At 38.6% G+C, this 21905-nt stretch overlaps 1 protein-coding gene and 1 long non-coding RNA gene across 2 annotated transcripts; both read left to right on the top strand.

Moving 5' to 3' along the window:
* Positions 1-6188: 6188 nt before the first annotated feature.
* Positions 6189-10061, top strand: LOC121534593 (tryptophan 2,3-dioxygenase A). Its single transcript, XM_041841174.2, has 12 exons — positions 6189-6322; positions 6539-6644; positions 6839-6929; positions 7212-7282; positions 7516-7643; positions 7748-7934; positions 8063-8170; positions 8293-8404; positions 8525-8582; positions 8676-8755; positions 8854-8944; positions 9080-10061. Exons 1-12 carry the CDS (start codon positions 6285-6287, stop codon positions 9231-9233), a joined length of 1224 nt encoding a protein of 407 aa, XP_041697108.1. The 5' UTR covers positions 6189-6284; the 3' UTR covers positions 9234-10061.
* Positions 10062-11501: 1440 nt separating this feature from the next.
* Positions 11502-12397, top strand: LOC121537096. The gene is made up of 2 exons (XR_005994949.1): positions 11502-12147; positions 12266-12397. It is a non-coding gene; the product is annotated as an uncharacterized LOC121537096 (long non-coding RNA).
* The last annotated feature ends 9508 nt before the right edge of the window (positions 12398-21905 follow it).

The following is a 21905-nucleotide window of genomic DNA, read 5'->3' as shown; positions in this document are numbered from 1 at the left end:
AGAAAAAACACACCACCTCAAACTTGTATCACAAACAGACTGTTTACAAAATGCTTGCTATTTCCTCATAGAGCATGATGTCAGCGGTCTAGAGGAGGATGAGCTGTCCTATCAGTGGTCTACTCGCATGAATGTGTTTAATGACTTGTATACGCCCACACCATTCTTTTGTTGCGGTATGCCCACACCATTCCAACACAGAAAATCTGATTTTTAACATACTTAATAAAAACAAAATTGGAAGAAAAACAATTTCACTCATATTGTAAGTAATTATAGGTCATATTACGTAGAAATCTGGAAACAATGGACAGTTACTTTAAATCAATGACCTTTCATTTTGCGGTTCCTCTCACTCATGACCATCACACCTACATGCCGGAATTGAGAAGCACTGCTTTAGATAAACCCTGGCCCATTCCACTTTGGTTTGCTTTTTAAAAAAGACATCGTTTTAATACCCAAAATATTTGTTTTGCGAATCAGACTTTGCCTTAGTTCGGGATCAGGGCAAAAGGTATGAGAATGGAAAGCCTGACACAGATACGAGTCTCGTCTGAGCACAGTAATACCATGTTTTGTAAATTATGCAAGAGTTTTATTGTTTTGTTTTCAGTAGCTAGGTTTCCATCCAATTGGCGACAGATTTTCATGCGAATATTCTAAAATCTGCATAAAGAAAATCTGCACAATTTCCCACCAGTGGTGTGTTTCCACCAAGATGACTTGTTGGGGATAAAAATCAGTGTGTGATGACGTAGTGCACACAATGTATTTTTTCGCGTAAGTTTTCATGTACCGAATAAAAATCTAATGTTCAATGTGTTTCCATCGCATTTTGTCACAAACTGTTGTGTTAAATAGCAAATGTGCCTACTCTGGTCTTGGCAAGTACACTCTAGCCAACAGCTCGCAGATACAGTGTGTGTAGTCTACATGATGAGATTATTATGGGTAAGAGAATATCTTTATTTGTCAAATGGTAGTCAAGCGTCGATCATCATGTCACTAGAATAAGAACCTCGACATCTATTGGAAAGGAGCTTCAAGCTCATACCGTGCACTTTCACCACCCTGTGAAGTTCATCATAACTTATTTCATCTGTAGCCTAATAAACTGCATGGTTTCCCGAGTCGTAGTGGAAGGACCACATACCATTTCATCGCTTGACTCTAACTTTACTTCAATATGATGGTTATTATATTAATATTTGCGCATAAAGGCATTTCCACTGCCATTTCTCGCATAAATAATTTTACAGACACAAAAAGATCCCACCATGTCGAACGAACAAATGTTCTCTCGGCATTTATACAATTGTATCAAAACCTCCTGTTTCCATCACAGCTGTCATGATTATTTTTATACAGCATGACTTTACTAGCATTTTTTTTTTTTTTGCCTTTTTCTGAAAAATACCTGCTAAATCCTTGGAAGGTGGTTGTGTAAAGAGAATATCAAAAGTTTTTTACTAAATGTGTTTAGAAAGCATTCAACAATAACTTAATTTCCCGAATGTTGCCCTAAAATGATTATGAAGACCTCATTCCATCTGGGAAGCCAAGAAGGCCAAATCCTGCTCCTCATTGAAGTCAGCTGTTTGTAACATTTTTGACTTAAATTGTGTAAATTGTGACTGAACTGATTTGTGAGTGTAACAAACCAGGATTCAAGACAGAAAAATACCCCAAACACTGATGGTAATCTTCTCACTTCTCTGTGTAAAATTCTGAACAGAACTTCTAATTAGATTTTGTATTGTAATAATTGCTTGTTCTGCCTAATTATTAGAGAGTTGATCAAAGCCTTAAGAGTTTTATAAGATGACACAGCAAAAACTCAGTTGAACACATTTCAGGCTCAAGTATAGGCCTACCCACATAATCATAGGCACAACCCTTTGAATAATTCTTACAGTGATAATACTATGTTGAACATTAGCATTTCTCCTAAATGTACAGGTTATATGCAGTACCCAGCCTAATTTTAAGGAAGCACATATATACTCAAGACCATGTATTTGGACAGTGAAGCTAAAATGGCTCTATACTCAATTTGGATTTGAGATCAAATGTTTCATATAAGGCGACAGTACAGTACTATTTGAATAATTTGTTTTAAGGAAATGAAGGAGCACATTTCATATGACAAAAAAAAATAAAAAATTATGAACCCTCATCACTTAATCAATGTCTATACAGTCCTCTGACGCTCTCTAGTGGTATAGTGTGTGCCATAGATGAGCATTATGTGAATAAGATATTAAGGCTAAATTCCTGGATTTTGATCGGGTGGTCAGTACTTTACCTACTCCTATACAATACGCAGCCAGTCATTTTTTTGAATTTGTACTGTACAAAATATCTTGCTTTCTTGTCTTCGTTGTTTTGATATTGCAGAATCTTCAGGAGACAATTTTCAGCTCCAGAGAAGACTGCAGGATTCCATTACTTGCTATCTTAGGAGCAGCATCAAACATCACTGCAGCATCAGATGAACGCAGAGATGGTGTCAAACCACCACAGAAAAGGGCGTGTTCACCAGGTTTTAGCAGAATTGACCAATGCTTCAACCAGAATAGGTAAATATAGCTCAACACAACCACTGTACTGTGTGACCACAACGGGCACCTTCAAAGCAAACCAGAGCAGACCACAGCACTGCGACGTGACCTACTTCAAAGAACAGCATAAAAGCGACGACTTTGCAAGTACATCAAAGACCAACAGGATCATGCAATAAGCACATGGTCAGAGGAATGTGAAAGAGGTTCAATTGATGTGGCTCCTATTCATATTATGCAACACAATGGTGGGTAGTGGGTACACTGGCAATCAAAATCCCAGTGCCTGAAATACTACTGCAATTGCATCGCATGGCATGGGTCTACACACACACGTCACACATTATTGACTTAAATGAGGGACATTGGTTTACTGGTATGTGCTGCCATAGGCAATGCATGAGCATTCCTGTACAAAGATGTCTATTTAGATATTTTAGTCTGTAGCCACTAACCTACAGTACTGCAATCAAGATGGTATGTCTGTACAAGATGGCCTGTCTGCCACTTCAAGCCATTTTCATAGATATAGTGAGCGAAATCTGTTGGCAAATCCCTCACAAATATGAGACTATTTTAGACCAGAGTGGATTGATGACCGGAGAATCTGACCTGTGGCATTTTTGGTGTCCTGTCCTGACACATTTATCTGAATGGCTTGATCAGAGCCAAACAATTACCGGTCCGTCGTCACCAAGTGCCTCCCCAACCTGCCTATTGTGGGCTTAAAGGGCTCAAAACAGTCATCTATGCCCTTGAAAGGTTGCCAGATTGACAGCCTTGTTTCAAGTCTTCCAACAAAAGGCAGTGATTGGAGCTTTAAAGTTTGACACCCAGTTTGGTCAGTTACTGTCTTTTCTACTTTGTATTTAGTCTAGACAGAGCACAAAGCAATAGGCTGCCAGAGTTGTTGTCTCTGCTCTGCTGGCTGTATTGATTCAGACCATGGAGACAACATGTATTTAAAGGCCAGCATTGCCATTAACTAATCAATTAAGTATCAGGGAGAAAGCAAACCAACACAACTGGCCTTTATGACTGTCTGGCCTTTGCAAAAGCTTGGCGATCAAACAAGACTGTCTGGGTCACTGTTTCAAGCATCAAGCATGTCCCCCATTTGGCTCATCTCTGTGTATACCAGCTAAGATAAGAACAAAGGATTAGGGCAGTGGCTGATTTAGTGTCTGCTCTAGCTCTCTCTGCAGCACCAGTGCGGCTTGGTACGGTGTCCCCAACCAAAAATAGTTGCTTGTTGTCATGTCTGAAGTAAATCCTTCTCGTCCAACTCATTAAAGAAAAGATCTTCGTCCAGTACGAGGTGAGTAATCGCTGTCCTGATATTCAGAAGCTCTTTTTGGTCATAAGAGACTGTGGCAGAAACATTATGTACAAAATAAGTTACAAATAACGTGGAAAAACACACACAATAACACAATTGATTAGGAGCCTGTAAAACGGCAGCCATCTCCTCTGGCACCATTAGGACTCGGCTCAAAGGGGTTGTACAAAGAGACTTGGTGAAAAACGGGCGATAGCTAATGATCTCTGGGAGATTCAGGGCTGTATTCAATCTGTATCGCTGAAGCGTTACAGATTGCATGATAGAAATGTCAAGGGTCCTCTGTAGCTCAATTGGTAGAGCATGGCGCTTGTAACGCCAGGGTAGTGGGTTCGATCCCCGGGACCACCCATACGTAAACATGTATGCGCACATGACTGTAAGTCGCTTTGGATAAAAGTGTCTGCTAAATGGCATATTATTATTATTATTATTATTATTATTATTATTATTTCTGATTGAGCTGACAAGCAGTATGCAGTGTTTACTGTGAATGCAGTATCTGCTAACGCGGGAACATTGCCTTTAAATTTCAATTACGCTGAACTTCCGCAATACGGATTGAATAGATCCCTTAGAGTGACTTGTGTGCATGATTTGTGGCCTACGGCTATAACTGGGTTAATTGTTCTATGAAGAGCTATGATTGTTACCAAGTTCTGTTGGGATGTGTAGGAGATGTAGGGCCTGGATTGATAAATGAATTACCTTATATTATACAAATGTTAATTAGGTACTTTGATTATCTAGGGCTCTATTCAATCCGTATCGCGGAAGTTCAGCGTTACAGCTTGACTGAAATGTAATGGCAATGTTCCTGCGTTATTGAAGACTGCATTCACGGTTAACGATGCAATTACTGAAATGTTTAAAATGACCTTTACATTTTATATTGTGCAATCAATCTGAAACGCTTCAGAGATCCAGATTGAAAAGAGACCCTAGTATTTTGTCATGATCCATATTTGTTAGACAGATTTGTGCTTTCATACTTTGTCTCCCCCTAAAGGCTATAGCGAGTAGAAAGCAGGTCTGTGATTTTTTTTTCAGATGTCAGTTCTCTTGTCTGTCATGGAGGCTTTGATGTTGTCGGCACAATGTCCCCTTAACATGGGACTTAATGAGAGTTTAAAAAAACACGCCTCTCCAGACCATGATGGGTACACAGGTCCCTTTATACCAAGTGGTCTGGACGGGCCAAGCAAATAATAAGGCCAGCACATACAGGTCCCACTTTACAGTAAGAGTCTGTTATACCTATCATTATTTATTTGTATGGCGTTACATAGGCAGGTAGAGTGTAATTACAGTGTAGGTACACATGACTATACTTGCAACAAGTAGGCCCTATAGCAATTTTGATTTGTGAGTTGTGTAACATGTTGACATTTGTATACATCATATTTATGAACAAACTCAAATATATTGTGGCTCACTAATTAATTATTCTCACTTGTGAGTTTATTAGCAAATTCTTAAATTGCCAACTGCTAGTTGCAAGTAGGCTACTATGTAACACCTGCACCTATACTGTAATTCCACTTTACCTACAGTATATAACTACTATGTAAATACTAATAGGTAATTAGAGACAAGTTTTGTAGTGTGACTGATGTAAAAAAAAAAAAAACAGCAGTGCTGAATATCTACAACACCTGTCGATGTCTAGGGAACACCAATAGCCGCTTCAACAGACAATATGGATCAAAGGTACAGCTATGTCAAGGTTGTGTAATGAAGTTCTCAGAACACAAAATACATCAAATCTATGACATTTCAGCAAGTCAAAGGATGACTATCGCAAAGATTACACATTAACAGAACTACAAATATTGAGACACTGATTCCCTGGTAGCCCATGGCCGCAGTTATACTCAAATAAATGGCAGTTCAATAGAGTTAAGGCTCTATTCAATCAGATCTGCTTTAGCCGACATCTGCTTAGCGGTTGGTTTTGATGGTGTCGGAGGTGGAACTGCGTTAGAGCTTTCAAATCCACAAGCGGCTCGTTGCATTATACCTAAAGCGGGCATTGCCATTGGCTGCACGGAGTCGCATTAATGACATAAATATGTTGTGGTTGATTGCGAACATAGGTTGCTAAAATGTCTTTTTAATTTGGAATGGGCCCAGTGACCTTGTTACTGATTTAAATAAAGTACATCCAGTGAGTTCACCTAAGAGAAGGCAAATAAGAACGGTTCAGATGACGCAAATGGAGATGGGCCGGATGTTGAAATATGCCAATAGCATGACTGGGTTAGCCTATAAATACTTGGGTTTTCACAGTTTGAGTAAACCAACGGAATAGGATCAAAGTTGTAGTAAACCAAAGGAATAAGATAACATTTTTGCTTTCATTTTGGATAATTTGGATAACCATGAGTGGTGGATGTCCATACTTCGAGAAAAGTCACTTGTACGTATTCATTATTGCATTTCAAATTATGTTTTTATTAATGGTTTTTTTGTGACTTTTTTTGTAACATAGGCTACATGGGACATTTCAAAGGCATCATATAATTCAGTTTGATTCTACATGAATGCTATAGTTATATTTATTATTATTATTAATGATAATAATGGTATGACATTAGCTAATCAATACCAATACATTTGTATTTTCATTCCCCAGGTTATTCAAGAGCAAGCTGTATCTAAAAGAGGAAGAGGCAGATGACTCTCAAGAAGGAATCAACAAGGCCAGCAAAGGTGGCATAATCTATGGTGACTACCTTCAGGTAAAGCATTCACTATCGTCATCTAACTAACTTAATCTAACTTAATCTAACTTAATCTTCTACAAGATTTTTGACATGGTATCTTTGTCTTCTGCCGATAGAAGCTGTACAGCTAACATAAGGGATGGAATGGAAGTAACATTTTAATTTGTGTTAGCTGCAGTACTAAATTTAATTGTTTTGTTCCATTATAGCTTGACAAAGTTGTGACGGCCCAAGTTCTTCAGAGTGAACTGAAGGGGAACAAAATCCACGATGAGCATCTTTTCATTGTCACACATCAAGGTACAGTATATGTTTGTGGTCAAATATCCTCAAAATTTGAGAATCAATAATGGAATTATAATCATAGTATGCATGTATTCCCTTATCACAAGGATTGGGGTCTGTTCCATTTGAAATCCAGTCATTTCAAGAAATGAGTTTAACCTTTAATTGTAGTTTCACCTACTTCTGAAAGACTTGAATAGCAATTCACTATCAACTTTCCATCAACAAATGATCTATTTTATTGCATAGCAAAGGTGGGACATAATGATTAATTGCATTTTTATCATTTTATTTCAGCATATGAACTCTGGTTCAAGCAGATTCTATGGGAACTGGATTCAGTGCGAGAGATTTTCATCAGTGGACATGTAAGGACCTCAGAAAGCAAGAGTATTTAACATATAATTCATAAACGCTTAAAACACAATATGAATCAGTGTTTTACTTCATTAAACCATGAAATTTAAACAATGTCAATGACCTAGGCCTTTGTTTGTGGGCATGAAAAGGCAAGCTTTTTTCTGTCCAATGCAGTCCAATTGCAGGGACCCTTTTTGCATAAAAAAGTTAGAACTAATCTTTAATAGTAATGTTTCACCAGGTTCGCGATGAACGCAACATGCTGAAGGTCAACACCCGCATACACAGGATTGTTATGATCTTCAGGCTGCTGGTCGACCAGTTTGCCGTGCTCGAGACAATGACGGCCTTGGACTTCTATGACTTCAGGTAAGCCCCATAGATAACCCATGGAGAACCTTTTAGCTTTTATAAACCTTATAAAAGTATACCCTCTTTACAAATTTAACGCACATTACTCTTGTGTGTTGTAGAGAGTACCTGTCCCCTGCCTCCGGGTTCCAAAGTCTCCAATTCCGTCTGTTGGAGAACAAGATTGGGGTCCCTGACAACCTGAGAGTCCCCTACAACAGGCGTCACTACAGGGACAACTTCAAAGGACATGAGAGTGAGATGCTGCTTAGTTCTGAGAAGGAGCCCTGTCTGCTGAAATTGGTGGAGGTGTGTGAAAAGAAAAAAAACCTTACTGAAACATTTGAAAATAGATCCCGTTTAAATACTTTATCATGTTATTTCCCACACTTCATATTATAGCAGTATTGAGCAGTACTGTTTGTTGTTCTATTCAGAAATGGCTGGAAAGGACCCCAGGTCTTGAAGAGGATGGGTTTAACTTTTGGGAGAAACTGGAAGCCAACATCTTTGAAGGTTTGAGTCTTGAAAAAAATAAAATAGAGGTATGGGCTGTTTCAAAATAATCTAGTACCAAAATCTCAGCACAACATTGCTTCTCATTAGGTTACTTAAAGATAAAATAATCGGACCAAAAACTACGATCTTCTTTTTTGTCCTTTGGCAGAAAATGCAAGACTCTGAGGAGAAGGAGGAGATGATGGAAGAGCTGACAAAGCAAAATGAGCTATTTACTTCACTGTTTGATGTCAAAAGACATGAGCATCTTTTGGGCAAAGGTGAGTGCTTAGCACCTAGCGCCAACACAAACTGCCTCAACAATTCAGTCCCCATAATTAGTTTAAAACTACAGAACTCAGGTCTAACAAACCATCTCACTTCCTGTTGTGTTTAATCAGGTGAGAGACGGATCTCCTACAAAGCTCTCCAAGGAGCTCTGATGATCTACTTCTACAGGTAAGAAGGGTTTCTGACAGTTATTTTAGATAGGCTTGTGTTTGTTCACCATTTGAGATGTAATTATTACATTGTGGATTGTTCTATCTTTAGGGAGGAGCCCAGGTTCCAGGTTCCCTTCCAACTCCTGTCCAACCTGATGGACATTGATACCCTTATGACAAAATGGAGATGTAAGTAACACCAAAATATATGTGAAGAACAGTTTACTTCACCACATTTCTCACCACAGTTATATTAACATGTGCAATATTTCTCCTATGTGTCTCAGACAACCACGTGTGCATGGTGCACAGAATGATTGGCAGCAAAGCAGGCACTGGAGGCTCATCTGGCTACCATTACCTGCGCTCTACTGTCAGGTATGTCATGTCTGTCATCTATGATTACCTATTGAAATAAACTGGATCCAAAGCTAGAGTTACTGTCCAGCACATCATTATATACCCCTTGAAGAAGGACCTAAGTAGGTGTTTTTCTTCTTCTCTCTCACACAGTGATCGCTACAAAGTCTTTGTGGATCTCTTTAACCTGGCCATGTTTTTGATACCTCGCCATTGGCTGCCTAAACTAGACCCCAATGAGCACACCTTTCTGTTCACCGCAGAGTACTGTGACAGCTCCTACTGCAGTAGTGAGGATTCAGACTAGGAGACTGTCTCAACTGTCTAAAGTGGTCCGTGCAGACTGAGGAAAGGTGTCAACGAGAGGAAGCCACTTTAGATGATGTAGATATACCTTGGGTCTAGAGTGTCATATAATCTAGCTATGACGTGGTAAAGTCTCACCTACACCAATAATGGGACAAGTAACATAGTATATCATCATAACCACATAAGCATCCCTCCCCCTCAGAACAGAACAGCCTCTATTCGTTGGGGCATGGTCTCTACAAGGTGTTGAAAGCATTCCACAGGGATGCTGGCCCATGTTGACTCCAATGCTTCCCACAACTGTGTCAAGTTGGCTGGATGTCCTTTGGGTGGTGGACCATTCTTGATACACACGGGAAACTGTTGAGCGTCATCTACACTGATTGAAGTGGATCTAACAGGTGACATCAATAAGGGATCATAGCTTTCACCTGGTCAGTCTATGTCATGGAAAGTGCAGGTGTTCTTAATGTTCTGTATACTCAGTGTATAGTATATATTGTTTATATAATATTGTGCTGTATTTAAAGTATGAAAAAGTGTGATATAATCCTGTACATAGCCTAATGAATGATCATCATTAACCTTTCCATGTACTTGAGTTATTGTTAATCTTTTTTAGAGTAATATTATGTATTTCTACAGTACTTCGATATTGGTGCATTGGGTGTTTATGTGATGTCAGAGAAATTATATGTATACTTCATTCAACATGTAGTGATACCATCAGCATAGAAATGATCACCGGACTTCAAAGTAAAATATTTTTGTATCAGTAAGAATATAAAATGTACAGTACCAGTCAAAAGTTTGGACACACCTACTATTTCAAGGGTTTTTCTTTATTTTTACTATTTTCTACATTGTAGAATAATAGTGAAGACATCAAAACAATGAAATAACACATATGGAATCATGTAGTAACCAAAAAAGTGTTAAACAAATCTAAATGTATTTTATATTTGAGATGACAGCTTTGCACACTCTTGGCATTCTCTCAACCAGCTTCACCTGGAATGCTTTCCAACAGTCTTGAAGGAGTTCCCACATATGCTGAGCACTTGTTGGCTGCTTTTCCTTCACTCTGCGGTCCGACTCATCCCAAACCATCTCAATTGCGTTGAGGTCAGGGGATTGTGGAGGCCAGGTCATCTGATGCAGCACTCCATCACTCTCCTTCTTGGTCAAATAGCCCTTACACAGCCTGGAGGTGTGTTGGGTCATTGTCCTGTTGAAAAACAAATGATTGTCCCACTAAGCTCAAACCAGATGGGATGGCGTATCACTGCAGAATGCTGTGGTAGACATGCTGGTTAAATGTGTCTTGAATTTAAAATAAATCACAGACAGTGTCACCTGCAAAGCACCCCCACACCATAACACCTCCCCACTGTAAAGCATGGAGGAGAACTACACATCCGTTCACCCACACCGCGTCTCACAAAGACACGGCGGTTGGAACCAAAAATCTCAAATTTGGACTCCAGACCAAAGGACACATTTCCAACGGTCTAATGTCCATTGCTCGTGTTTCTTGTTCGAAGCAGGTCTCTTCTTCTTATTGGTGTCCTTTAGTAGTGGTTTCTTTGCAGCAATTCGACCATGAAGGCCTGATTCACACAGTCCCCTCCGAACAGTTGATGTTGAGATGTGTCTGTGACTTGAACTCTGTGAAGCATTTATCTGGGCTGCAATTTCTGAGGCTGGTAACTCTAATGAACTTATCCTCTGCAGCAGAGGTATCTCTGGGTCTTCCATTCATGTGGCGGTCCTCATGAGAGCCAGTTTCATCATAGCGCTTGATGGTTTTTGCAACTGCAACTCCATATTGACTGACCTTCATGTCTTAAAGTAATGATGGACTGTCGTTTCTTTTTGCTTATTTGAGCTGTTCTTGCCATAATATGGACTTGGTCTTTTACCAAATAGGGCTATCTTCTATATACCCCCCTACCTTGTCACAACACAACTGATTGGCTCAAACACATTAAGAAGGAAAGAAATTCCACAAATTAACTTTTAAGAAGGCACACCTGTTAATTGAAATGCATTCCAGGTGACTACCTCATGAAGCTGGTTGAGAGAATGCCAAGAGTGTGCAAAGCTGTCATCAAGGCAAAGGGTGGCTATTTGAAGAATCTCAAATATAAAATAAATTTTCATTTGTTTAACACTTTTTTGGTTACTACATGATTCCATATGTGTTATTTCATAGTTTTGATGTCTTCACTATTATTCTACAATGTAGAAAATAGTAAAAATAAAGAAAAACCCTTGAATGAGTAGGTGTGTCCAAACTTTTGACTGGTACTGTATGTCTCAATAAAAATGTTATTGAAAAGTTTGCCAGAAAATTACTTTTTGGACCTCCATGAGTATTGTCTTGAAAAGGATTCCTTGAAGGGTTGATTGAGAATTTGTCAGTATACTGAACACATGAATCCCTTTAAAAAACAAATGTCATCCATGGCTCACAGGAAGACAGAAGTCACATTCTGCAATATCTAGAGAAAGAAATGAGGATGAAGAAAAGGGGGAGAGATGGGGAGAGTTTACATAAAAACAATCACATATGTCACCTAAGGGCTAGATTCTATCAGATCCGCACTAGCCGACACCCGCATAGCAGTTGTTTTGGTGGTGAAAAAGTAATACTGAATTGCTACACAAAACCTATTTGTGCTGTAGTGACTATTGTAGGGACTGTGTAGTGAATGTGTAGTTTATGCACTACTCAAGATACGCAAGTAGAGTATGTAGTCTCTGTTTTCGTCCTGCTAGCTAATAATTGTGTGTGTGCTTGTATGCAAATGTCGGGTATATTGATATTGGTATACTTACCCATTCTACTTACCTCTTTTGACCTGTTGCCAAGGAGGCCCTCGACATAAGAAGACTGGAAGCCTTTGTTGGTAAGATTGTCATTGTTTATCAAATGTTTTTCTGTGTTGTCTTATGTGACTTCTGTCAGCAGATGATTGATGATGGCTTATAACTGGTTCTCTTGTGCTTGTCTTTATTTTCTGAAAGGTTATGTGGTGGAGAAATGTCAACAAAAAAGAGGATCTGAAGATACTTAAGTCATAGCTGAATGAAGACAAGGCCTCAAAGGGATTAACAAGTGTAAATATGTAATTAATTTAATAAAAAATTACAATTGCATTAGTCTTGTAGTGACACAGTAGTGAAACAAGATGTCAGTAGTAAATGTGGCTATTTTCAATAGTAATTCAAAAGGGTCAGGTGCAATTCAGTAGTGACAACACTACACACACAAATGGCAGTAGTAATTCAATAGGGATTGACTAGGCAAACAGCAGTAATGTGTAAGCATTACATAGCAATTCAATAGTAATTGTGTAGGCATGTGTAGGTTTTAAGTAGTAGATACCCAAAACATCAGTAGTTACACAGTAGTGATTCAGGGAGAATTATGTAGTGATTTGAATAGGAAATATGTAGTGTTCACCAGTAGTGAAACGTCACAATTTATCACTTATTACTACTTAAATTACTACATAAATCACTACTAAAACCAGTAGGTTTTGTGTAGATCTTGTGTAGTAGTGATGAGTAGTAATTCAGTAGTACTTTCTCATGAGTGGCTTTAGAGCTGTTAAATCCATAAGCGGCTCCTGGCATTATACCTAAAGCGGACATTGCCATGGGTGTCGTTCCCAAAAAATGGTCCCTTTAGGGTAGATTAACTTGGTTTTATTTCACATAATTTTGACATTCTTAAATAGCACATGTTCAACTTAATAAAAAAAACATGTTTTCCCATCTCAAGAAGTTAAATTAAAAAAAAAATACTATAGTAAGTGCCTATTAAGTGCCAAATAAAGTAACAGGGTTGACTATTTAATCTTAAATCAGCCATATACTGTATCCCCTTGTGACAGGAGGAATGGAAGCTTGTTGTGTGCAACAGGGATGGGCAATTGAATGGAAGCGCCACAAAAATTATATAAATAGTTAAAACAGGGTTTTTCTCGACCCGCTCAGTTTTCCACCACAAAACACCAGAACATGGCCAAAAAGAGTAGAACCAGCTCACCTGCTTTTACACTGTGATTTCACTATTAGATGTGCAATGTTTCTTCTTTATTAAAAAAAAAAAAAATTGGAATAGTTTCACCAGATTAAAACAAGAGTTAATTTCACGTAACAGGGATGACTTTACATTCAAAAAGTTTTCCACATGGAAGCAAAAAGGGTTCTTCAAAGAGTTATCCTATGGGGACAGCCGTAGAACCCTTTTAGGTTTTAGAGTGTAAAATGAGGGACAGGTTGTTGTTTTTTACCTTAAAATGAATCACTAAACACATTAAATAAATAATCTCCAGAAATGACTTTGTCAACAGTGAACAGCAGTGGTAGTACAGTGCTGGGCAATTATAATTGAAATATAGGAAAAGCTCCACTTAGCTTTATAAAAGCCCACTTTTTCTGAGCTTACTGCTCCATAACCGCTGCCATGCACGGGCCAGATACTTTCTGCCCATTAGATGTCACAGGGCCAACTGTCAATCTGTATCAATGCAACCACACACGAAAGCTCTGCCTGGATTCGAACCACTAAAGCTGTGCACTCCTTACACCTGAGCCACCGACTCCTTAAAACTACAGACAGGTCTCTTCGTAAAGCCCAGGGATTCAAGCCCAGGGTTACAAGGCGTGTTTACAACATATTAACATGCTTCGTCACCTATTATGACGATCGGATCACCAACTGTTCATAGCTCGGTGTGTCATCAACTGACAATAGCGGATGTTAAAAAAAAAATGCCGGCCCCCATGCACTAAATTCAACGTATTGTACATTGCTCTCCGTAACAATTTTTTGGGGTATTGACATACATGCTCCCAATTTTAGCACCAAGACGCTGCCAATTTTAAAACCCTGAAGAAGTGCATAGATTGTGCTGATTTATTGGTGCATTGAACCATGTCCTGCACCGTAGTCAGAGAGGAAGAGGCAAAAGTGAGAGGGGTAACTGGCCGCAAAATCTGTCTTCTCCAGCAGGTGGCGTTTTTTTTTCGTTTTTTCTTGCTCACCAAGCGAGGAGTTTTTGATATTTTCAATGAGAGTGTTGAATTTGGTTAACAAAAAATGTAATGGCTGGTTTGCTACTTATTTGATCGAGTTGAAGTTTCGTAATGATTCGGTTGTTACGCGTGTACTGATAAGTAAGACGTGACATCCCGGCAACTTTGAGAAAAAACACTTTAAATTGTTACTAGTTACCACAGCCACAACGTTATAAACCTCGCCTATTTTATCTATTACAATTTCTCTTCTTAAAATATGATTTTAAACCTTACCTAAACCTGCTAACCTTATGCCTAACCCTAATCTTAAATGGAGACAAAAACTTGCTAATTTTAGTTTTCATAAATGTTTACGATATAGCCAGTTTTGACTTTGTGGCTATGGTAACTAGTGGAAATAGTTTTGCCTGTTGTTCACACGCGTCTCTGCCCTCTCGTTGGCTAGAATTGTTCCACCTGACTTCCATTTTTTAAGACATTTATTTTCATTATTAGAGCGACCACTAGAGTATATGGTCAATATAATGGATAATCTGTGCCATAGTTTAAAAACTCAGTGGATAGTGCTAAAACAATAATGTAATATCTGAATTCTGACATCGTTATGCACCTTTGCCATTGGATCTGATCACAATTAGATCAGACCATCTACACCTGTCTGCACAATCAGAATGTGGATAGGAACTGATCACACAAAACTGCACTTGGCGGTGTATGCACCTTTTGATTGAATCTTGTCCTATTGTGGTAGTCAATACATCCTTTATCATCCCACGGGGGGCCAGTATGAAAATGTATGCACTCACTAACTATAAGTCGCTCTGGATAAGAGCGTCTGCTAAATGACTAAAATGTAAATGTAAATATAAATATGCTTTGGGTATTCTTACATGTGAAACACTTTTGTTTTATATTTTAAATGAAAAGCGCTCCCTGAATATAAAACATTTTATTTACATTATGAACAAATATTCAAGGACAATTTTGCATCATGCAGTGTACTGTATGTGTTTTTCAAGTTGAAACTCACCACAAACATTGCCTCACATTTTAATATAAACATAACCTTCGTTACCCCATGACGTTCCCCAAGTGTTTTGTAATATCCAGTATGGCACCACACCTGAAACTGAGGGTACAATGTTTATGTTTAGAATGTTCAGTCACACACTATTAACACTGCCCTAGCCAGAGTATTCCATGCATATGAAATTGGTATCATATCATAACTTAATGTAATAAAATGTCAAAATAATGACAAAATTCACATCCGTTACAAAAGTAATGTGTTACAGTAATATTATTACTTTCATGAGTAACAGCGTAATATAAGGAGTTACTTTAAAATGTGAGTAATAATGTTAGTTACTTTTCCAAGTAACGCGTTTATATTAAAATTGCGCTGTGTTTCCATGGTCCGATCTCGACTCATTTCCTCATTAATTCCAGAGCGAGTGGAGAAAGGCTGTTTGTAGAAAATGTCATGACAGCTATCCATAAAAATGGATAGAGGGTGCACCTCTGATCTTTGCCATTGATCGTTTCTGTGATAGGAAAGCCCATTGAGGGCTTCGCCGTCTAGCTATCTATCTTTATACAGTGGTCGCACTGGCGGCTGAAGAGAAAGATTTTGAATGAAAAGAAAGAAAGGAAATATGTACAAAGGTTTAATAATTTCCCCTGTTCCAAATGATCATGAAATTATTAATCAAATAGCCTTGTCTACTCCTAATTTTGTATGCCTATTTATACAGATTTTACATGATCATAACATTGTATAGAGACAGGCTTTCAATTTCATGACCAGTGCGCTGGCTGCAGTGTTTTGGATAATCAATTTGGACAACTTGTGTGCTATCATAAAATGTATTGTGTAGCGGGGGGCCAGGGCATGGGCCAGGCTATGGGTGTAGCCTATACTCTCGTATTATCTTTGTTGTGCAGCCTATACTCTTTTTGTACAATGTACAATGTATAGCTTACTGTACTGTACTGTACTGTTTGTCTGTCTGGACTCTCTGCCTGTCTTGGTGAGAATCTAAAGTTAATAAAATACTAAAATGGTATTCTTTAGTTTGTGTGCCTATTATTCTTTTACATTTAAGTATGACCTAAAACTAGAACCGTCTTTTGGTTGTCATGGGAATGTAACAATTTAATACATTATAATAACATTTTACTTGTCCAAAATCGTGCGACATAAAACACTTTTTAATATAAGGAGTTACTTTAAAATGTGAGTAATAATGTTTGTTACTTTTCCAAGTACTGTGCGCAGTGTTTCCATGGTCCGATCTCGACTCATTTCCTCATTAAAGGTAAAAAGTATGCAGCATTACTAGTTATTGTTTATGGCCCTCATGATAAAATAATTTACTTTTGGGGATTATGTAGATTACGTTTAACTGGTTTAATGGCTTGCCTATCAACATAACCATGTATCTGTGAAATTAGACATTGAACTTTAACCCTGTTTCAGCAACCAGCTGATTCAGAAAATAATTTTCAGAAGGACAGTAAATTGAACAGCTGTTATGATAGCACACCAGGTTTTCTCGAATGTTTTGATGTCCCATATGTTACGAAAAGGATAGTCCAAACTATAGATGGTAAAATGTATGCCTATAACATTTTTAAAGCAGGTTCGAAAGCTAAATAGCATTATTTCCTTGTAATTCATTACCAGCCAGGCAGGGTAGGGCAGCATTTTACAACATTCCAATATTATAGTCTTGAGAATCTCTCATGCATGTTTGTTTATTGAAAATGGGAGTGATGAGAGGTGAAAATGATTTGAATGTGTGTGCCGAGACAAGGCAGGGCAGCATTTTACAACACTCCAATGTTATAGTCTTGTGAATCTCTCAGGCATATTTTTTGGCCAAATGGATTTTGTAGTGTTGAATGGACTTATTAGACTGTTTAAATGTAGGGGGGAAAGGCAGACATTTTATATGAACATTGGATTTCCTTGGTCTGAATTTTATAAAAATAATTGTTTTCAGAAGTTTTCCTTTGTAGGCATACCCATGTGTCGCTCCTCACTCGGAAAACTGATGTCAATACCAAAGCTGATAATTGTGACTTGATTGAATTGGAATGATGTGAATAATGATAATGAAGGTGAGAGCCCAGTATAGCCTAACCCTTTAATCATAGGCTATTGTTACTTTGTGTCTCTAAAATCACATTGTTCCCATTACTATAGTGATGTGACAAAGATTAGTTTTTATTGAAACATCCAAATGTTGGCCTTTTACCAGATACATTTTTCCCCCTAATGAAATGTTATATTTTCATAACTGATCAAATCCGGTAAGCTATAGCCTATAGATAATATTCTGCCCATATGAACACATTTATTTTAGGCCACATAAAGAACAGCTAAGCATGAATTAATGAAAAGCAGCAAATTGACACAACATTGTTTCACATTCTTTAATAAAATACTCAGAAACAGAAACAGGCAATACGCTATACAGCTGGCTTCAGTTTCCCTGGCAAAAATACGCCTACAAGGAAACTCGGCGTATCTCGACCACGTTGTTCGCTGCTTAGTGCCTTCCCCCAAAAATTTTCCTTGACAAAAAAGACACGTAAACGGTTTTCTAGCAAGAGTCCTATCCACTTGAGGGCGCTTTAGTACCACTAACCAGGTTTCCATCCAACCGTTTTATGCAAGTAAAGTAGGCTACATGTCGAATAAAAAGAATTCAGGACAGGCTAGATGGAAACAGAAAATGTGTCGGTAAACTTGCCATATGTTGACAAAACAAAATATGATAGACAAGGTGGGATCTTTTTGTGTCGGTAAAATGAATTATGCGAGAAATGTCGGTGGAAACGCTTTTATGCACACATGGGTATAATAACAATCATATCGAAGTAAACTTGGAGTAACGCGATGACATGTTGTGTGATCCTCGTACTATGACTCTGCTGAAACGAATGCTGTTTATTAGGCTACAGATGAAATAAGTTATTATGAACTTCACAGGGTGATGAAAGTGCAAGGTGATGAGCTTGATGCTCCTTTCCAATAAATATCGAGGGTCTTATTCTGGTGACATGATCATCAATGCTTGGCTGCCGTTTGACAAATAAAAATAATCTCACTCTTTTGTCCATAATCATCTCATCATGTAGGCTATACCCTCACTCTGCGAGCCGTTGGCCAGAGCTCAAGTGCCAATATCAGAATGGGCACATTCTGTATAACACAATTTTTCTTGTGACAAAACCATCAGTAGAGTTGAAAATGCGATGGAAACCCATTTATGTTCACTATGTCATCACGCACAGCAACAAGTCAATTTGATGGAAACGCTTCTCTGGTGGGAAAATGCACATATTGTTTTTATGCCGATTTTTGAATATTGGCTTGAAAATCTGTTGCTAATTGGATGGAAACCTAGCTACTGATGCAAACATTATCAACAGAGGTCTATACTCTACTGTGCAGCATATGTACAGTATGTATCCAATAGGATGGTTGGGTAAGTGTAGATAAGTGAAATTAAAATCATCTTGCAAATTTACATAGATTCCCTTTTGAATTTGTCCCAGCTGGTAATCAAGTGATTTAATAACCAAGGGTATGCTATGTCACCGTTTTTGACTCATACTTATGTATCCTGTACCCAGCATCTTTGGATGCGTTTACACAGGCAGACCAATTCTGATCTTTTTTCACTAATTGTTATTTTGACCAAAAATATCTAATGTGATTGGTCAAAAGACTAATTATTGGGGGAAAAAAAGATCAGAATTGGGCTGGCTGTGTAAACGCAACCTCTGATGCTCAGGAGGCCTATGTTTTGCGCCAGTTCAATTAAATGTTAGGCCAAACCATTTCATGAATAAAATATTTTACTTCCCACTGTAGCCCAGCCTACATCCTCGCCATACATCCTACATCCTCGACATATAGGGTCGTCCCATCTATTCTAAAACTGGAAAAGGACATTTCAAAGTATTGCATTAATGTCCAAATATTTTCTGCATGGCTTGCTTTCATATTTGCCACAATTTGTTTGCTCTGCACTTTTACCGTCCAAAGATCTCTGTAGGCCCAGACAAAAAATGTGATACATATTCTCTAGCCTGGAAATGAACAACCGTGTCTTCCTCCAAAAGTCACCACTCAGCAATAACTTGTATTAAAATCTTAACCGTCTCTGATAGGCTAGTGGGAAAGTAGAGCATTTGCTACTGTGACTCCCTTAGGCAATTAAAATGCAATTTATCCCTAGTTGCAAAAGAGTAAAGTACTGTATGCGCCCACCAAACCACTCTCCCTCTTCATCCATAGTTTTAGATGAAGACTGGGTGCATGACACTGTTTTTGCTGAGAAATTACAATGTTCTTGTCTCTTGAGTTGACCTTACTGAGAGGGAGGCAACAGGTACCTAAAATTGTGTAGACTGGCCAAAACATATTTGCTGTCTTGAACATTTTGATGTCACCCTTGTTATCATGTGTTATTACATGGAACCTTCTATTGAGATTCTGTTGTGTAGTGTAGACTCAATACAGTCCTACACTGCCACATCTTACAAGACCTTTTGAAATGATGAAATACCTGTCGTAATCTTATGAAAATATCTGCTGGGGAAATCCTGTTTTTATCTTCTTACTCTCTGGTGCTATAGATGTGTTGTGTCTCAAAAAACTCAGCACAGCCTTGTAGTTTAGACTATTTGACTAATGGCTGGGAAAAGCGCAGAGATCAGCGCCTGCGCTCCGGTGCGTCCTCAAACCAGCCATGTGTTGGAGGTGTGTGTCATCACATTAGAACATCCTGATGTAAACAAAAAAGGAAAACATCTGCTTCTGTGTGTATGTGTGTGCGCAGGGCTGTGCAAAGACCTAAAGAAATCCCGCAACCGCGGTCACAGACTCCTTGAGCAATTATGACTGATTATTTAGTTACAAAAAAGCAATAGTTAGCCACGTCTTAATGGCAAATGAAAGCTTGCTTCTTATTTACTTTAATGATATGCTACCATATGCTACAGTTAACTAAATGGCTAGCTAGCTAGATTCGTAAAAAAAAAAAAAAAAAAAAGGTGCTTAATCACTAATGCTCTTAATTAATAACTTCATAATCTAATATCAATCATCTTCTAACTTCATAGTATAATTTTATGATAGCCATTTAAAAGTTATTTCATAATAATTCTATAGTCATGTAGCACAGATCTATAACATGCTTTGCTTAACACCTTAAAATCTTTTTTTTTTTTTTACATAGAATATATATTGTAGGCAAATAATATATCACTATGATGATGATTATACACTATTTCATATTCATGCTATATGGCTGGCTGGCAATTAGATTGTGTGGCTATTTTAGTAGGCTAACGTTATATGGTGGCGAGCTAGCTAGACTACCTGTGTTGCTGCTTCCCTAACACGTGCAAGTCCTGGCTGAAGAAGGGATGGAGTTGAGTCTGAGGGTTGGTGATACAGCCGCTCCTCCCTCCTCTCTCTATCAGCCAACCAGACTGAATATTGATCATGTAAATCAGCAAGTTAGCAGGTCACTCACATTATGCTGTTGTGGCAGTGGTGTTGATATTTAAACTAGCTAGGTAGCTAGGTAGCTATACACTCAACTGGTGACTGCCTCTCAAGTCATGCAGGTTTGGATACTGGGCGTGGCGTATCCGACGGACAGTGGGTTCAGAACAACACCACCCAAAAGGGCACTTTGGAGACCCTATCTGTGCACGTGCGTGTGTGTGCATGCACATGTCACTTTAAGTGTGTGTGCAAGTGTTTTGGGGCAGGGGCAGGTGAGAGATGAGGCAGGTAATGAAAAACAAGCAAAAGCTCCACAGTACCCCCCGCTTAAAAAATACACAAACACAGGCGCATGCACGCAGGTACGTACAGTGGGGAGAACAAGTATTTGATACACTGCCGATTTTGCAGGTTTTCCTACTTACAAAGCATGTAGAGGTCTGTAATTTTAATCATAGGTACACTTCAACTGTGAGAGACGGAATCTAAAACAAAAATCCAGAAAATCACATTGTATGATTTTTAAGTAATTCATTTGCATTTTATTGCATGACATAAGTATTTGATCACCTACCAACCAGTAAGAATTCCGGCTCTCACAGACCTGTTAGTTTTTCTTTAAGAAGCCCTCCTGTTCTCCACTCATTACCTGTATTAACTGCACCTGTTTGAACTCGTTACCTGTATAAAAGACACCTGTCCACACACTCAATCAAACAGACTCCAACCTCTCCACAATGGCCAAGACCAGAGAGCTGTGTAAGGATATCAGGGATAAAATTGTAGACCTGCACAAGGCTGGGATGGGCTACAGGACAATAGGCAAGTAGCTTGGTGAGAAGGCAACAACTGTTGGCGCAATTATTAGAAAATGGAAGAAGTTCAAGATGACGGTCAATCACCCTCGGTCTGGGGCTCCATGCAAGATCTCACCTCGTGGGGCATCAATGATCATGAGGAAGGTTAGGGATCAGCCCAGAACTACACGGCAGGACCTGGTCAATGACCTGAAGAGAGCTGGGACCACAGTCTCAAAGAAAACCATTAGTAACACACTACGCCGTCATGGATTAAAATCCTGCAGCGCAC

This window comes from Coregonus clupeaformis, chromosome 2, assembly GCF_020615455.1.
Source record: "Coregonus clupeaformis isolate EN_2021a chromosome 2, ASM2061545v1, whole genome shotgun sequence".
Lineage (NCBI taxonomy): Eukaryota > Metazoa > Chordata > Actinopteri > Salmoniformes > Salmonidae > Coregonus > Coregonus clupeaformis.
Note: the sequence above shows the minus strand (reverse complement) of the source record. Positions and strands in the feature narration are given on the sequence as shown.